Genomic DNA, 16,744 nt, shown 5'->3' with positions numbered 1-16,744 from the left:
AAATCCCATCGTTTGCATGTCCTTCATTCGTCAATCCTGCGCCAACAATCAAGTTTCTGCACGTCAGCGATTATCACGCCAACCAAGCTTAGCGCTCAAGACCTCCAGATGTGACGCTGGGCGGGCGCTCTCAAAATGACCAGTTGCGCTCTGAGTCCTCTCACTTTCTGTCCTGTCTGCTAGCTGCTCCCGCAAAAAATCTTACCTATCGACAAATGCTCGCATACTGATGAGAATTCCACCAAAAGTACCGAAAACATGGAGTCTCCGCTAGAGACAGAGTTGCGGCAACCGAGTAGACCTCCGGGGCAGCTATATGTAAGTTTGTGATTGCAGTTTTGTATTACAGTAGTTGACAGCACCAAGACAGCCAATAGCCAACCCGGACGGCTGACTCCATCACCTATCTTGGCAGGAAGTGATTTAGCACACGCCCTGAAGCGACAGTCGGTCGCCCGCGCAAACAGCACACAAGAAGGGAAGAGACGGAATATGACAAAAAGCGATAGAGACGATGCCACGGAAGCGGAAAATGAACCAGGAAGAAGACAAAATGCTACGCTCGGCACAGTTCCACAGCAGACATTGGGTGACTGGCTCCGCTGGGCCCAGTTTGCGAAGCTTGACGGTTGCGAGAGCAAGCTGAAGGGGTTGCTCGACTTCACAAGCCTGGATTGGAAGATGGAGCTGGAGACGCTCATGTTGGATGTGCAAAGGTGCAACGGGCTGGTTGAGGGCCTGGAGACTGCAATATCCGCGGCCATACAAAGGACAGACGAGTCCCAGGGGAAGCGTTACTCAATCCCGGAGTTGAACATGGTCCCGTGGGAGAGATTGAGAGGGTACAGCAAGCCACCCGGTGTTCACGCCGCCATCGATGTCCCATTCAACGAGCCGACCTACGCCGACGTCCTTGCACCTCGAAATACGATAGAAATTTCGCCCGCTACAGCTACAAGCGAAGCTACCGAAGTGACGTGGACTTGCGCAAGAATTCCGGAGAGGATCAGAATCAATTCCTGGCGGCTGCTGTATTTGCTCGATTACGGGTTCTGCGATGGATCTCTGGCGTGGAATGACGATTCCCAGGCTCTCTACGTCCTTCGACCTTTCAAGCTTGTCTTCTATCTTGATAAGAAGCTTCGTGGTCGCATTGCGGAGCTTGAAGAAATCCGCCACGCATTGAGAAGCATGACCGAGGAGGAATACATTGAAGAGTTCGAGAAGGATCCTATCCCGGATGAAGCACCCTATCAACGAGGGGACGAGTACAAGATGAGCGTCTCGGAGTTGACTGGATACATCAACGATTGCCGATGTCTAACCAACATGTTCGTGGATGAGTACCTTGGTCCAGAGATTGCCAGACTGGGTCATGGACCTGAGACAGTTCGCTTTGCGGATCTCTGGTTTCTCTTCACTCAAGGCTCTCTGATCTATTGCAAGGACCACAACATACCACAGAAGATCTGGAGAGTGGTCCAAAGGACCGGCGGACGCAGATACATCAGCAGACCACCCATTATACCTGAAGGCGAGTTCCGAACCACCTTCACCCCTTTTGTGCTTGACTGCTACTATCTCGACTATGACGGCATTCACTACATTCCCATATATCACCAGTTCCATATCCTTTCTTACGAAGGCGCTCAACCCGTGAATGGTCTACCGGTTCTCCCATTTACCGTGGCAGAAAGGGATCCAGGACTGGTCGATAGACAAGAGCTGTTGCATCGAGCAAATCAGTTCATGAAACTGTCCAAGAGTGTGAACCATCGGTACTACAGCGGTCGAAGCCACACTCTGACGCCAGGTGGTCAGAAATTGAGCGATCTCAACGAAGAAGGTGTCAAGAATGTGTCACACTATTCAGAAAGAATCGACAGCGAGATCATTATCGATTTTTCTCGTGCTCTTCAGGAAGTTCCTGCGTGGCGCTCCGGTGGTAATGATCACGAGTTCCACACAATGGACACATGCGAGCGAGGCGAGAGACTCGCCCACGACCGAGATGAAGTGTGGGACAAGAAACTTACAGACGACTTTCTGGAAGCAGAAACTCGCAAATGGCGTCAATGGGAGAGCTTGGAGACTGGTCTGGAGGACGAGAACGATTTACTATTATTGCCGGACAGAATCTTTGCCTTCGTTTTGAGGAGCCGAAAATGGGGTAGGTTTGATCTGCTCCTTCTCCTGGCAGTGCACGGCTGACAGTGCTGCACAGCCTGTTTGCAGTTAGGAAAGGAGCAAAACGGCCAGGAGCGGCTTACAGAGTTGACCCGTTGCGAGGAGCCGTGGAACAATTTGGAACTTCCGCAAGGCCACAAAGAAATCGTGCAGTCTCTCATTACCTCTCACTTCTCCACAGAGAAATCGAAGAGCGTCCAGTTCGACCTGGTCAAAGACAAAGGTATGTCGCCAATGAAATTGAGCTTCAAGATAGTTTGTAATCGGTTTTAGGCAAGGGTGTGATCATTCTACTCCATGGGGTCCCAGGCGTCGGCAAGACTTCGACTGCTGGTAAGTCCAAATATGACGTTCTCTCTAACTCCCCAGTTCGAATACTGACATGTTATACTTCTAGAATGCGCAGCCGAAAGCAGCGGCAGACCTCTGCTTCCTATCACATGCGGTAAGTGAAGAGCGACACCTCAAGGATCTTGTACTTACTGGCCGTGGACAGGTGATCTTGGTCTTACTCCAGGAGAGGTTGAGGCGAAGTTGCAAGAGATATTCAGGCTCGCCCAAGCCTGGAACTGCATCCTGCTACTGGATGAGGCGGATATCTTTCTAGCACAACGTACTGTGACTGACATGCAACGAAATGCCCTTGTATCTGGTAAACTTCCCAGCTACCAGTAAGCACTCCGTTGTATCATTGACTAACTTACCACGCTCCTAGTCTTCCTCCGAACATTGGAGTACTACGAAGGTATCCTATTCCTGACAACGAACCGAGTGGGTGTTTTCGACGAAGCCTTCAAGTCCCGTATCCACATGTCGCTCTACTATCCACCCCTTGAAAGGCTGCAGACGCAACGAATCTGGCATTCCCACATTAAGAAGGCAATTGACGCTGGAATTGGAGCTAGTGAGGGAGAACTGCTTGCTTTTGCCGAACAGACTTTCAACATGCAGAGCAGGCCTGAATCCGGACCGGTATGGAATGGGCGACAAATTCGAAACGCTTTCCAAACGGCCGTCGCCCTTGCCGCTTTCTGTACCAGGGGAGCAGAGCACGTCCAACTCCAACCAAGATATTTCCAAAGTGTCTTTGACGTATCAGACAAGTTCAGCAGCTACATTTGGAAGACTAAACAGGGCCAGTCCGATGCAGACTGGAACAAGATGTTGATGACGCGCCGAGACGATTTTGTCTATGTCCCAGTGAGTCTCCATGCAGCGGCCCCGCAGGCTCAGCAGCCTTTTCTCGGATCCTTCCAGCCTTCTTCATTCGGAACAGGCATGCAAAGACCTATGGATACCTATGGCGCAAATGGCCAGCAACAAATGGGGACTTCACTGGGAATGAATGCTTTCCCCCAATCTGCGCAATCATTTATCAACACGCAGTCCATGGGAACATCATATCTGGGTCAGTCATCTGTGTTCAGCTCGCAGCCGCTGCAACAGGCACAAACTGGGCAGTTCCAGCCCCAGCATTTCAACACTCAGGCACCACTGCAGACTTCACAACAGCAGACTCAAATCCCGTTCCAACCCAACCAGTTCATGCAGCAGCAATTTCACCAACAAGACTCACCGCAACAGCAGGCTCACCATTCACGAAATGTCGGCTACGGAAACGTGCCGCAACAGCAGAGCCAACAGGGTCCTACCTCTACATCCCAATCGTTTGGCCAGTCGAATCCCGAGCAGATTTCGCAGCTGGGGCAAGGACAGCCACTATCTTGAGTCAAGTTGTGACAGGTGAAGCACAAATGAGCCCGGGTTGGAATCGGGCATTTCTGTAGCTCACTCCAACTTCTTCCTAGTGTGGAGACTCACCTGTTCCTTTCTTAAGAATTCTTTCCAAGTTTTTCTTTGTTTATTGCGTCGGCATCCCTGGCGATTCATTTCCCCCTTTTCCCCCCTCATCTCTCTGCTTTCACTAGCGTTTAAGAACGGTTTATGAGGATGCAGTTTTTGCCTTGTGCCATTGGATATTGATCTGCGAACTTCTAAATTGGATGCTTCTACAGTAGCGTTTAGTGTTCGGTCACTGTTTCGTCATGCCACAGCTTTCCCATTCTCGTGTCTTTAATACCACTACGAACAATCTGAACTCCATAACATTATGTTCGTGCAATCATGATCCATAAAGAAACAACAGCCGCTCTCCCCGCGACCTTTATCTAGACACTGGGTCATTTCAAAATGGTAAAAGAGCATGCCCAATCAATCAACTCCTTGCTGGCGTCGGTTCAATCGGTTCCCTCCGCCCCCCTACTCCTACTCTTCTGCGGCATCTCCGGGAGGCTATGGCAGCCCGGTAACTCATACACCTGCGGTCCATCAGAGTCCGCTTCGCATGGCCGCGAGTTGCTGTGGAATTCGAAGATGTCTGTTGATGCAGCTTCTTTGGCGTAGGGCGAAGACTCCCTGGACGACGCCTTCACCATTCCGCGCGAAGCAACGTGACGTCGTCGATACCATCTGCAGCAGAAGAATACAAGCAGAGAGACCATGAGCCCAGCGATGCTGGCACCGACTGCCACGCCTGCCTTGGCTGCATCTGAAAATGCAGGGATCGATGGCGGACTTGTGTCTGCTGCGTCCTGTGGGAGAATGGAGACAACTTGCTGCGCTGGCATTGGGCTGTCAAATGTCGCTTGGCTGACGTTGAAGATGCGTCGCTCGTAGTCGACGGAGAGGTATCTGAGCGAGTCCGTCAGCGTGTGCAACCAGCGTTGATCTCCTGAACATACGCTTCCTGTAAGAACGCCCTGCCGAGTGTGTACTGTGTGCTGTTTGTAGCCCGCTTCAGTGGGAAGTAGTTTGTCGTGTTTTTCGTGAGCGGCCAGCTGGCTTGCAAGTCGAACGCTGCATACGGAAGGCTGATGACAACGGTGTTGTTCTGCCCGGTCCCTGCGGTTGTGCCATCACCTAGTGTGAGGGACACAGTCGGATTCAACTGCTTGAGCTGGTTATGGATCGTGTCATCGACTAGGTATAGTTGGGTGTTCTCGTCATACGATAGGCCGAATGCCTTCTGGAACGTGTCGCATACTTCTTCTGGTAGCCAGAGGTAAGGTAACGTACTGTCGATATTCACGACGATACCGTCGTTCAGAAGAGTAACTGTTCCGTGAAGCGTGCGCTCTCCGATAACGTTCTGCAGGCCGATAGTGAAGTCGGCGTTATCGTCATAACCGAACTGAAATGTCTTGCTGTTGGTCATGTCGTACCTCGACGCATCGTACCCGCCTAGTACCAGGCTTGCAGTTATCCCTCTGTATCTATATCCAGCACCGGCGGTGTACCCGAATCCCAGCCCTGGTATGATACCCTTATCTTTCAGGCCCGTGAGATAGCTCGGTTGTGGGTCGTCGAAGGTGGAGAAATTGGTTGGTTTGATGCCGAGGGGAAACACGCCAAGGAAGAACTGTTTTCTGGCGATACCTGCGACGACCTGGCCATCAAGTGTTGGCCCACCGCTGTGCTCTACCGCTAGTCCGATGGTCTCGTAGCCGTACCGAGCGTTGATGTCAATGTCGTACTGGGTGCCCAGATTGAGATCAAATATGCCGATATTTCGCCAAGTCGAGCTGCTGTTCGTCATGAAGCCGGAGCTCTGGTGATTGTTGGAGGGAAATGCACCGCGGAGCGAACCGCAATTTGCCGGTGCAGTTATGTTGTCGGGGCTGTTGACACAGCCCTCTATGAGAGGAACAATTACGTTGACACCGCTGGTTGATGGGAGGACCTCGAAATCCTGAGCCGGCTGGCCGGCCCGCACGATGAAAGTGGACCATGAGCCATCATTGCCCCGGTATCCTTGGGAAGCTGGAAAGACGTAAGGAGTTGCATCTGACGCAGTATGCATCATGGGGTGTAGTGAAGCTCGATTTGTGATGTTCGTAAGCCGCGTATCTGCTTCACTGGACCACATTGGGGTTCAGTCACAGATATCAGGCAAGTTAGACGTCGCCGGTAATGCTATTGGACGCCTTAAACCATAGCCGCGTGATGTTTCTCGCCACCTTTCCTGTTACATTTTTGATTGTACCACACCAATTCCTTCATGTGACATTCCACAGGAAAGGCCCCAACGTAAGGAGTCAAGGCAAGCGGAGGCCAGGCAGCAACACATGCGCCAAGTCAAATCTATAATTAGGAATGCATTACTTTGTTTCCGGTTGTAAGCAGGATGCGCTGCTCACCGTTGCCAGAGCTGCTGGCCAAAAAGAAACAGTCATTTTCAGCTGTGGATCAGTCCAGTAAATTTACAAGTGCTCATATTTAAGATCCGTAGGCAAACGCAGTGGATGCAACAAACTCGATCACTAAGGCTTTTCCGTGGCCACCTTACCAAAGCTCATTCTATATCAACATCATCCGCGTCTGGAACAATGCACGTGCTATGGATTTTTCTTTCCATCGTGGCGGTAGAAGCGCTACCAACGCGACTCAATTGTATTTTTATGCTCCCCCGTCATGAATCCTGCTTACAGTGTTGATTGTAGATGCGGAAAGAATCATGGAGCCTCCATCCATTGCCCTCGGCGCCACAAATCGAGAACATCCACCTAGCCCTACACCCCCGACAGATGCCATCTATCTCGCTTTGAAACAGAGTTCCAGTCTAGAGACCGATCCAACACCGGGATCCCTGCCGGCTCCGCAGCACCCGGAAATTCCACCGATAACACCTACAAATGACGCTGCGACTCTGCAAAGGGTCCCTTCTCAAGTTACGGATTTCGGCACAACAAATGCTCCTCCAAAGAAGCATGACAGAGTCGCGATAGACCAGTCAAAAGCTACAGTCCAGTCCGACATGTCCAAGGGGCAGCTGGGATCTCGTTATTCGACAGGCAAGGAGAGCCTTCTGCTCGTCAAGAATGCCATTGTTTGGAGGGGCGAATCTGGAATGTTGCGACAGGGAACGCTATACCGCAGCAGGCTTTGGTCCAGAATGGTTAGCACCCCGATAAAGCTTCTAGGAGGGGGTGGATTGCTCCATAAGCCGGCCAAAGATAGTTTCGCAGCGGAGACTTGATTTAAATTTCCTTCTTGTCTCATGATAGCTATTCAGTACCGTCCCTCCACGTTGCATGATTCGCTTATATGTTTGGCATTCCATTATAGACAAAGTTATGCAAGGGGTCGCGCAACATTGATCAATGCGGTGGGAACCAGGCAGCAACAATCCTTTTTTTCTTTTCTGTTCACAAGGCTGCCCACTGCTATTTGCGTGACAGAATGCTACTGCCTGACACTCCGTTTTTTCGCATGCAAGGAATGGTGTCACTTCCCCAATTCTCAACCGCAGCCGTGTTCTTTGCTAGGCTATGATTGCTTGGCTTCATGTGGTCAGGCTGGACAAAGTCAAACAATCGGGCGAGTGAGTACAATTTCAAAATTGGAATGGCTTCCTCATCTTGAAAGTTGGTTTGGAAGTTGAGGATGCAAATGTAGCGAAGCTTACATAGGACCCTCAGCACCATGGACGAGCTGTCTCCATGTAACTCGCAGCAACAGGTCCATCTCCAGAAGTGGCGTTGGAGACACTAAGACCATGTGGCGGTGAAGAGTTCAGGCCATCTGTGATGACCTGGCCCGGGCCTCAATCATGATCTGCCCCGGGATGTGCGCATTGACAACGCGGAGTTCTGAACCTTTCGACTCATGCGTTATTTTTAAGGCGCTCGCCTTTGCTTCCGACAGGGTGGCTGTGCTGCTTGGCAACATCGAATATCGCTCACCGGTTCAGCTGCAGTCTCGGCGTGTTTTGCATCCAACAGTAGCCTTCATGATGGATGCCAGTACAGTCTGGCTGGGAGCAACGTTTCAACTTGACGGATTTCCGTAATTTGCAATGTCCTGTTTGAACCAATGCGGCCACGCCATGTAATGACAAGGGAGCCAGCAAGGCGATCGAACAACGGTGGTTGATGATCGATGGTGTGCTGTGCGGGCCTCCCAAACCCGCAATGAAAATCAGGGTCGTGGGCAAACTCAGCCCCGACATCGGTGATTGGAGAGGTTCTGTAACCGCCAAGCTAGAACTGGTGTTTGCCACGTATGAGAGTGGGGCCCGGTGCTCATGCGCGCCAATCGATCATGTCCCCCCCAGCCCCCACGAAACGCGGTGCAAGTAGAAAACTACGCCTGAGAGCGGAAGCACACCCACAGACACAAATTTCCGAACGACTTCAAATCGACTCAGCAAACAACTTCCTCTTCTCGACACTCTATGTTGAACTTCTCTTCCCACCGACCACCTCCGACAACAACACCCTCCGCCACTTCGGCCACCTCGGCCAACACAGCAACAACAACAACACCAACAATGGAGAAATCCCCCTCCCCAGCAACCCACTCTTCCGGGCCCCCCTTCATCCCCAAACACGCCCTCTTCCACAGCCTGCACAAACCCACCACCTCATCCACGACCAACCCGCTCATCCTCGCCTCGACCTCGACCAAGCTGCCAGACCGGCTACCGGGGCACCCGCAAACGCGGCTCACGCAGCACGACCTAGCCACATTTCTCAAAGAAGACCTAACAACGCCCAAACTCGACCGGTTCTACCACTTCCTCTGGCTAGTCGCGGCGGCGGCGACGCGGGCGAACCCGATCAACTCTTTGACGCACCAGCAGGTGCGGGGGCGCGACGTGACGGTGTCGCAGAACCCGGAGCTGCACTGCGTGTGGCACGACAAGCGCATCTTCGTCAAGCCCATCCCGCCGTACCTGCTGTCGTACGACTTCTGGGACGCCGTGTTTACTGAGGAGTGGTGTAGCAACACCGAGGAAGGGCGCGACGTCGTGCGCAGTGCGCTGGGGTTCATGCGGAGCTATGGCTACCTCGTGAGGCATCCGTCGGACTTTAAGATCGCGGTGGATAAGGGTCTTATTCCGGGGGACGTGGGCGTGTCGGTGGCGGATAAGAAGAAGAAGGAGGAGGATGAGGAGAAGGGGGGCGAGGCTAAGGAGAAGGAGCCGGCGAAGATCTCGTTTGAGGACTTTATCGCCTTCATCGATTGGTTCGACTGCAAGAAGGTGGGGGATGACCGCGTGTCGCTGCGGTACCACTATGGCGATTTGAGGCTCAGCAGGCTGAACTTCTGGGCCAAGTTCGTGTTGAAGGACTTTACGTTTGAGAAGGCGTATGGGAACTACGATGCGTATTTCTCGCGCTTCTATGGGCCGCTGCTGTTCACCTTTGGTGTCATCAACCTGATCATGGGCTCCATCAATCTGGCCATCAACACAGAGAAGGGCGGGTGGAAGAAGCCGGATTGGAAGCACTTGTACGATGTGGGGAATGTGTTTGCCATCATTGTACTGGTTTTCATCTGTTGCGTTGGGCTTACGCTGGTGGGGCTGTTTTCTTTCATGGCGCTGAAGGAGATTGTGTACGCCGTCAAGGAACACCGCAAGAAGCTGGAGAGGGCGCTTGGCTTGGGTGATGAGGAGAAAGGGAAAATGTCTTGAGTCGGCATGTGTGAACTGTACGACTTGTGTAAGTTTTCATGGTGTTGTTGCGGGATATGACTGAATGGCTTTGGGATACTTTTTTTTTCTTTCTCTTGCTTTGTTTATTTGCACTATACGATTAAGTTTCTGCGTTTGGATTGGAATCCAGAGTGAGCATTGCGATTCATGATGTCTGATTGAGACACTAGAGTCTCGATGGCGAATCGATGTGGTCACACCTGTTGTGATGTCTTGAATCTATGAGGCTGGTAGCTGAGTTCGTATGTTTTGTTGGGTGTTCTTCGTCCTTCGCCATCGGAAGGTAGGTTGGGCCCACCAACCTGGAACATGGGTGCCGACTTTTCCGTTTTGGCCGCCAACACCCGCCGCGGGAGCACCCGCACGATGTGGGGGCGGTTACTCCCGCCCGAACTCTGCTGCCACTAGCCACAAAACGTCATCGTAGACAAAAAATTAGTAATCCAGTGCGCCCGCCGCCCGCGGGAACGGGCAAGCGCCTCGCGGGATGTACGACATTGACGCGCGAGCCAGTCGGTCGGAAAGCGGGCCTGAGCGATAGAACGGCGGCGACGACTTATTCGTGCATGGGCAGCCTGCTGAGGTGACCTTGCGCCAGCTGCTTCATGACGACACGTTGGCATGATGGTTTTGCAATTGCGGAAGGAGGAAGCAAATTTTACGAGTCTTAGGCAACGGTCCCGCCAAACTTTTGACCCTGTTCAATAAAAGCACAAGGGGAGAGATCGTACCGTAGAAAAGAGCTAGCTGGTCAGAACTACCATCGCGTCACTTAGCGTTTTAGGATATAAATTGTTCAAATTCCATCACAATCTCCTCTCACAAATCGAACATATCACAAGTCAAGGCCCGCTTCCACTTGCACGCTGGTCCAGACTCGCAAGACACATACGCAATGTCCGGACCCTCTTATCCTCCATGGCTGCTGCGGCACCAAGCCGTCGTGACGGACGAAACGTCTCTCCGGCCTCCGCTCAAGCCCGAGAGGCGACGCAGACTATCGGTGTACGACGACGGCGTCAACGGCCAAACACAATCGCCTTTCTTCACCAAGCTCCCAGGCGAGCTTCGCAGCCAGATCTACGAGTTTGCCATACGCCCGACAAACCCCGAAGCCGTACTGCACGTGGCGCATTGCTACTCAATGAAGCCGCTGAAGCTGGTGGGCACCAAGCACCGACGCTGCCGCTGCACCAGCGCCGAGCGGAACCTGGTCGGCTTCATGCATCTATGCTGGGGAGAGATCGGCCGACCACTGTGGAAAGACAACCTGCTGGCTTTACCACTGACATGTCGTATGGCGTAAGTACACCCTCCCATTCACTGGAGCGCACAAGGGCTGAAGCCACACAGATACGTTGAGTCCATCAACATGTTGTACAAATACAACACGTTCGACCTCCGCTACACAGACATGCTAGCATGGCTCCCCACGGCGTTTCCATGGATACCCGCGCCGCGGATGCATTCCCTGCGCAGCTTGACGCTCAGCGCCAGCATCACATTCCCCATCAGGCCGCAGGCCTTCACCGAGGTCGACACCATATGGGCTAGTGATATGGGACTGTCTAGCACTACGTACTGGGCCGAGTCGTGCCGGGCGTTGGAGGGGCTGAGAGGGCTGCGAGATTTGAGAATCACGATTCAGTTCTGGCACCCTTTGGACGACCTGCCGTTTGTCCACATGCTGCCGTTTTCCCGGGAGTTGCCGGATGATGAGTCGCTGTTCTGGCTGTTGTTCCCGTTGCAAAGGGTCATGCCAGATGTACGGAAGGGGAGGCGTTTCGTTGTTGCTTTGGACGTTGAGGTTGGGAGCGGTGTCAGGGAGATGCTGGGGCCTGTGCCGTTCCAGATTGAGCAGTGTGAGAGGGTGGAGCAAGAGACTTATGGTCACAGTCCCTATGAGTATCCGTTGTGGCAATATTAGGGAGGGTGCTTCTCCGGCTATTGATAGTAACGACTTTGGGCTATCTTTACAGGAATTTGGGTTTCTTGAGGACAATTCCATGCATGCTTTTATGTTAAGTGCTTTGGAAACCACTCGAGTAGGTTCCGAGAGACGAATCAAGTACCACACGAAAACAACTGAGGTGCTGTAGTTGCTGTGGCTGGATATGGGTTTCTGGCTTTTCGAGGACAGCTGTGTAACTTTGCAGAATGTAGACCATCATCTCACTGCTTGAAGATTCCAGAGAAAGCTGTAGAGCGGAATTACTCGATATTCCCGAGACATGAATATCTGCTGCATGTTGCTGCAGCTCAACCAAAGCCTCGATGTTACCGTTCCAAATCGCATCCATCACTGGCGTATTTCCCGGATCGGCGCACAGATCTACGCACCACAAGTCAGCAAATGTTTGAGAATAGCAATTGATCCGCATTTCTGCTTCTATTGCAACTTATTGGTATATATTTCAGGTGGGTTTGCAGCTTAGTCATCAAATCCAAGCATAGACGGATCACCGTCTATACAGCTCTCCGCTTGGTGTAGTTGGTTCATCACGTTCGACTGTAATATCTGTTGCTATCAGAAGCTCTTCGGAGCGGCGATTCAATGCGATCGAAAGGTCCCTGGTTCGATTCCGGGAGCGGAGAAGAGCGTCTTTTTTGCGTCTCTTCTGTGCAAGTAGTGGAGCCGCCGGGGTTTTTTTTTTTTTTTTGCTTCGTTACTGGTGAGTGCTTTCCATTTCGGGACAAGTGCCTGAGCGGCAATTGCAAACAACAATGCATGGCAGAGTAAGGGCCTTGTTAATGCTTAGGTAACTATGAGAGACTGGAGGAAATTGTTTGCAACTGTATTTCCGCCTGCCTACAAAGCTTTAGAATGTTATCCTAGAAGACGACAAAGCATGGTGAAATGTTACCAAAGCCGAGTGATTACCGAAAATCATATATGCATCTAATGGTATTTGGAACAGATCCACTTAAATACCCGGCAAGACACTAGACACGAATCACCTTGCCATATGGCGGCCGGGCGCGCCAAGTGTAGAGATGCCTAACTTATGCTTTTATAATATGATATAGGGGGGAGTCTGCCACCTTTTGTCCTCCTTCACGCCCTGCATGCTACTGGAAGGCTCTCTACGGCCTCTTTGGCTAGCTGTCTTTTTGTACCCTTACTGCTAAGCTTGTTAATCGCGGTGGATGATGTTCAAACTACTAAGTGTGCGTGCGCTGTGCCTTTCCCTTTCTTTACGTAGACTAGCTATTGCTTTCCGAGCCGTCTTTGACGGAAGTCATGCTGGTGCTTCGTGGAACCCATAAAATACACTAACGCCTCAAATGCTTTACACCACGGCCAAAAAACAACTTAACTTAGCCGCCCAACGACGAAGCCTCCGCAGCAAATTCGCTCCATACCTTCCACCCAGCTCTCGGTACCACATCCCACTCTTCTCGACACGCCTATCCGACTCACGACACGCCGCAGCCAACGCCTCCCTCTTCTCCACCCTCCTCCTCAACCTCTCCCGCTGCACCACCTCAAACCTCGGCTGAATAGCCACCGCCCCATCGCAATACCCCAAAACCTCAAAATAATGATCCCTACACGCCTCCACCGCCCCCCTCATCTCCCCCACCCAACACCCCTCCGGCAACCCGTCCAGCGTCCGCAAATCTCCCAGGATATCCTCCCCCACCATGTAGCAGTCTCCCGCCCTTACCCGGCTCTCGGCACCACGATGCGGGGAGGAAGAGCCGCCCACGCTCCTTCTGGCATGCTCGTGGATCGCGCGCCTCAGCGCCTTCGCCGTCACGCCGGCGCCGCCTTCGCTCAGCCTCGCCGCGACGACGGCGGCGTCGACGTCGTCGTGGAAGGGCGTGGCAGGCGGCGCGAGGCCCCAGCGGCGCGCGTCGTGCGCTAGTTCGGCTTCGAGATGCAGCCGCAGCGAGATCGAGGCGGCGTGGCGGTTCCACCAGGGCAGGTCGGGTGCGTGCTGGGCGTTTTGGTAGTCGGGTGTGATGTTTCTGGCTACGGTGGGGGTATTGGTGGGGGCTGGGGCGGGGAAGAAGGCGTGGTAGTCTTGGTGCAGGCGGTAGGCGAGGAGTTGGGCGAAGGCGTCGTGCTTGAGGCGGGCGAGGAGTTGGTCCGGGCCCTGGGTGCGCTCCCAGTGGGCGCGTTTGTGCGCCATTTCGGCGTGGATGTCGCGAGGGGTGGGAGGCTTTTTCGCGTTGGCCATCTTGGTCGTGGGATTGGGGTGTTTGTTATGGTTCGGGGAGGGTTTGGTTCTTGATTGATCGCTATGATTGGGGGGCTGATATTTTGAACGTAACATCCGACTTGCTGGAGAGAGGGAAGGGAAAAGTCTTGTTGGCGGCGGGACGCAGCTTTTAAGACTCGGAGCTGCCTCATCTTTGGTTCAGGGTCGTGGTGAAAATTCAAATGTGGGAAGAAGTCGAATATTTTACGATGCGGTACAGTGGTGGGTGACGAGCTGCGGCGTCCTTGAGCAAATATGTGACGGCGAGGCAAACATGTCGATGTTGATGGCTTTGATGCTGGGGCCAAGGAACAGCGCTTTGCATTGGGCAACTGGAAAACTTGGGCGTCAAAAATATCGAGATTATTGATTACGCTGGCTTAAAAGTGTGTGTGACGAGGGCCGCAGGTGACAATGCGGTGGTCACACGAGTAGCGGAACGAATCGTAGGTGGTATGAAGTGGTGGAGTGGTGATGGCCATCCAGTTCTGCTGTATATAACGGGTGGAAAGTTCTCTTGCGTCGAGTAGATTTTTGTTGATTGGTGCAATTCCGCTCGCCTTTTAGCTCCGCACAAAGAAGAATCTCGGTACAGCGGCCGCGCTAAGACTCCAAATGATGGAGTACATTGCGAGAGAAAAAAAAGTCAGAACGACCAACGGAGAAAGCAAAAGGGGCCATTCGGCCTATGTAGGAGCCAGCTCAAATACCCGGGAAGCGCATCCGCCTCTCCTCACTTCCCGGCTTGCCCCTTCCCAAACTCCACAACTCGGGCCGGGGAAGCAAGCCCCTGCGGCCCCTATGCCTGTCACCCTTGTAAAACCAGAAGTCCCTGAAGGCCTTGATCGCCTTCCTGATCCTCACCCTCTCTCCTTTCTCCAACCAGAACAACTTATTCTCCAGCTCTTCCAAGTCCTCCGCAATCCGCTGCCTCAGCCTGATCCAATCATCCCGCTCCAGCAACTGGGCAACACGGCCATCGGGCGTGTCTACATACTCGACGATCTCCCGCGCCAGCTGCTCCGCGGTGATCGTACCGTCGGGAAACCAACACGATGCCACCACATCCCTCACCCCGTCCAGCCACGGGGTCGGTTCTGGCCTCATGTAGAAGTTCTCGGGGCGCCTTATAAAGGCGAGGTGCGACAGTTCGTTGCCGAGGTGCCAGGCCGCTTCGGCGGCGTGCTCGGTGAAGCAGGCGGACACTTCTGGGGTTTTACGCATTATCCACTTCTTGTTTTTGCTTATGCGGTGCTTGCGTGCCGGGGTGTTTGAGAGGAAGGCGCCGTAGTCGCGGCGGAGCCGCTGATAGGGTAGTGCGCGCCCGCTCATGGACAGGCTGAGGAGGAACTCATGTGGTACGAGCTCCGGCTCTTCCGGGTAGATGAGGACGGACCCCATGAAATCGTGGCGCCACATGGGCGCTTGGTCGTGCGTGTTGTTGTTCTTGTTTGCAGTGATGGTGTTGTGCGTTCTGGGTTGTTCGGATGGAGTGGAAGCCGGGAAACAGTTGGGGCATCTGAACACTTCCTCGAACGTGTTGCTGTTGGAAGCGTTGTTGTCGGACATGTTGTTGTTGGAAGTGCTGTACATGGACATGTTGTTTGAAGAGTAGTGTGTGTTGTAGTTGATGGTGGATAGTGATCTGACCGCTTTGAAAGTGGAGAGTCGTAGTGGAACTTTGCGGCAAAAAATGCAACGGAGAGTGATATCTTATAGTCTCAGGGTCGGGGTGCTTTCCTGGTTCAGGGTCGGCCAAAACGCGAACGCTGGCAGAAGTTGTAGAATGACGCATCCGATCCCGACCCTGGGCAGAACTAGTATAGCTCGGCAGACACGTTGGCTCCATCGTGTCGCTGTTGGGATGGGGAGCAGTTAGAGTGGTGACGACAATCTGGGCCTACCTAAGCCACAGATCGAAGAGCGGCTGTTTGCGAAACGACTATCGGCAATTCTATCTGTAATAACGCTTAGCATCACCACATCACTCCGTCTTCGCATCTTTCCCTTCCACGACCTGTAACAGCACCCAACTACTTATCCAAGACGTACAGCCTCTCCATCATCAACAAGGGATTCGTCCACCCACTCCAATGCGACAAGCCTTCCGGCATGAACTCATGCACCTCCGCCGCCCTCTCCCTTCCAACAATTTCCACACTCTTGCGTCAACTGTCCGCCTCTGCAATTATCTGCAACCCGTCCACCGCCGTCGTAGGACTTCCAGTTCTCCGAGCCAGTCAGCCGACTTTTCGCAATTTTGGAGAGTAGGTACAACGAGAGGCCTTGTACGGATATTTTTTGTGTCGAAACTGTGCCTCCGAAATGGCTGGGCCACCTGTGGTCGCATGGCGAATCAAACCTGACAGACCTTCGGTCGTCGCAATGGTTCAGCGAACCAGATGAATCTATTAACATCAGATGGTCAGAGAGGCTTAGCTTTCTGGCACTGCTGACGTGGTTGTGGCGTATCTTGGACCGCTGTACCGGCGTGCGGCAGCGTCCGCTGGCATTTACATTATGGTACTTACCAGCTTTGTTCGTTGCTCATATTGGTCAAAGGCTATGGTCTTGCAAGAGGAATTGGACTCAGTCTGTAAGGCCGTTAAGAGCCGAGTTATACGCAGTATTCCAGCAGAACCGGACGTTGCTAATGAAAGCAACTCGGGAACAACAGAACATTGCTATCATACGGTGTCTGACTTCTTGCCCCTGACAAGTCCTCACGATGCTGTCTCAGGCCTCACTCTTTTCGTTAAAGTAAAGAAAAGCTATCATTGTACTTGGGGGTCAGTCATCAGCTTGGCGCGCGGGGCTGTCTTTCAGCCTTGCGTTTGGGAAGCCACATGTGCAG

At 52.9% G+C, this 16,744-nt stretch overlaps 5 protein-coding genes and 1 non-coding gene across 6 annotated transcripts; 4 read left to right on the top strand and 2 right to left on the bottom strand.

Moving 5' to 3' along the window:
* Positions 1–258: 258 nt before the first annotated feature.
* Positions 259–3,915, top strand: SLS55_010331 (uncharacterized protein; the record flags this gene model as incomplete). Its single annotated transcript, XM_066781715.1, has 7 exons — positions 259–318; positions 580–2,170; positions 2,225–2,410; positions 2,461–2,520; positions 2,585–2,632; positions 2,684–2,839; positions 2,903–3,915. The coding sequence occupies 7 exons, from the start codon at positions 259–261 to the stop codon at positions 3,913–3,915; spliced, it is 3,114 nt and encodes a 1,037-aa protein (XP_066627998.1).
* Positions 3,916–4,891: 976 nt separating this feature from the next.
* Positions 4,892–6,049, bottom strand: SLS55_010330 (uncharacterized protein; the record flags this gene model as incomplete). Its single annotated transcript, XM_066781714.1, has 1 exon — positions 4,892–6,049. The coding sequence occupies one exon, from the start codon at positions 6,047–6,049 to the stop codon at positions 4,892–4,894; it is 1,158 nt and encodes a 385-aa protein (XP_066627997.1).
* Positions 6,050–8,515: 2,466 nt separating this feature from the next.
* SLS55_010329 (uncharacterized protein) lies at positions 8,516–9,664 on the top strand (the record flags this gene model as incomplete). Its single annotated transcript, XM_066781713.1, has 1 exon — positions 8,516–9,664. The coding sequence occupies one exon, from the start codon at positions 8,516–8,518 to the stop codon at positions 9,662–9,664; it is 1,149 nt and encodes a 382-aa protein (XP_066627996.1).
* A 1,311-nt stretch (positions 9,665–10,975) lies between these two features.
* Positions 10,976–11,612, top strand: SLS55_010328 (uncharacterized protein; the record flags this gene model as incomplete). The annotated part of the gene is made up of 2 exons (XM_066781712.1): positions 10,976–10,980; positions 11,039–11,612. The coding sequence occupies 2 exons, from the start codon at positions 10,976–10,978 to the stop codon at positions 11,610–11,612; spliced, it is 579 nt and encodes a 192-aa protein (XP_066627995.1).
* A 549-nt stretch (positions 11,613–12,161) lies between these two features.
* On the top strand, positions 12,162–12,280 carry SLS55_010327. The gene has a single exon. It is a non-coding gene; the product is annotated as a tRNA-Tyr (tRNA).
* Positions 12,281–14,592: 2,312 nt separating this feature from the next.
* SLS55_010326 (uncharacterized protein) lies at positions 14,593–15,489 on the bottom strand (the record flags this gene model as incomplete). Its single annotated transcript, XM_066781711.1, has 1 exon — positions 14,593–15,489. One exon carries the CDS (start codon positions 15,487–15,489, stop codon positions 14,593–14,595), a length of 897 nt encoding a protein of 298 aa, XP_066627994.1.
* Between the last annotated feature and the right edge of the window lie 1,255 nt (positions 15,490–16,744).

Source organism: Diplodia seriata, assembly GCF_021436955.1.
Source record: "Diplodia seriata strain FDS-637 chromosome Unknown scaffold_12, whole genome shotgun sequence".
NCBI lineage: Eukaryota > Fungi > Ascomycota > Dothideomycetes > Botryosphaeriales > Botryosphaeriaceae > Diplodia > Diplodia seriata.
This window is presented reverse-complemented; position numbering and strand designations above follow the sequence as displayed.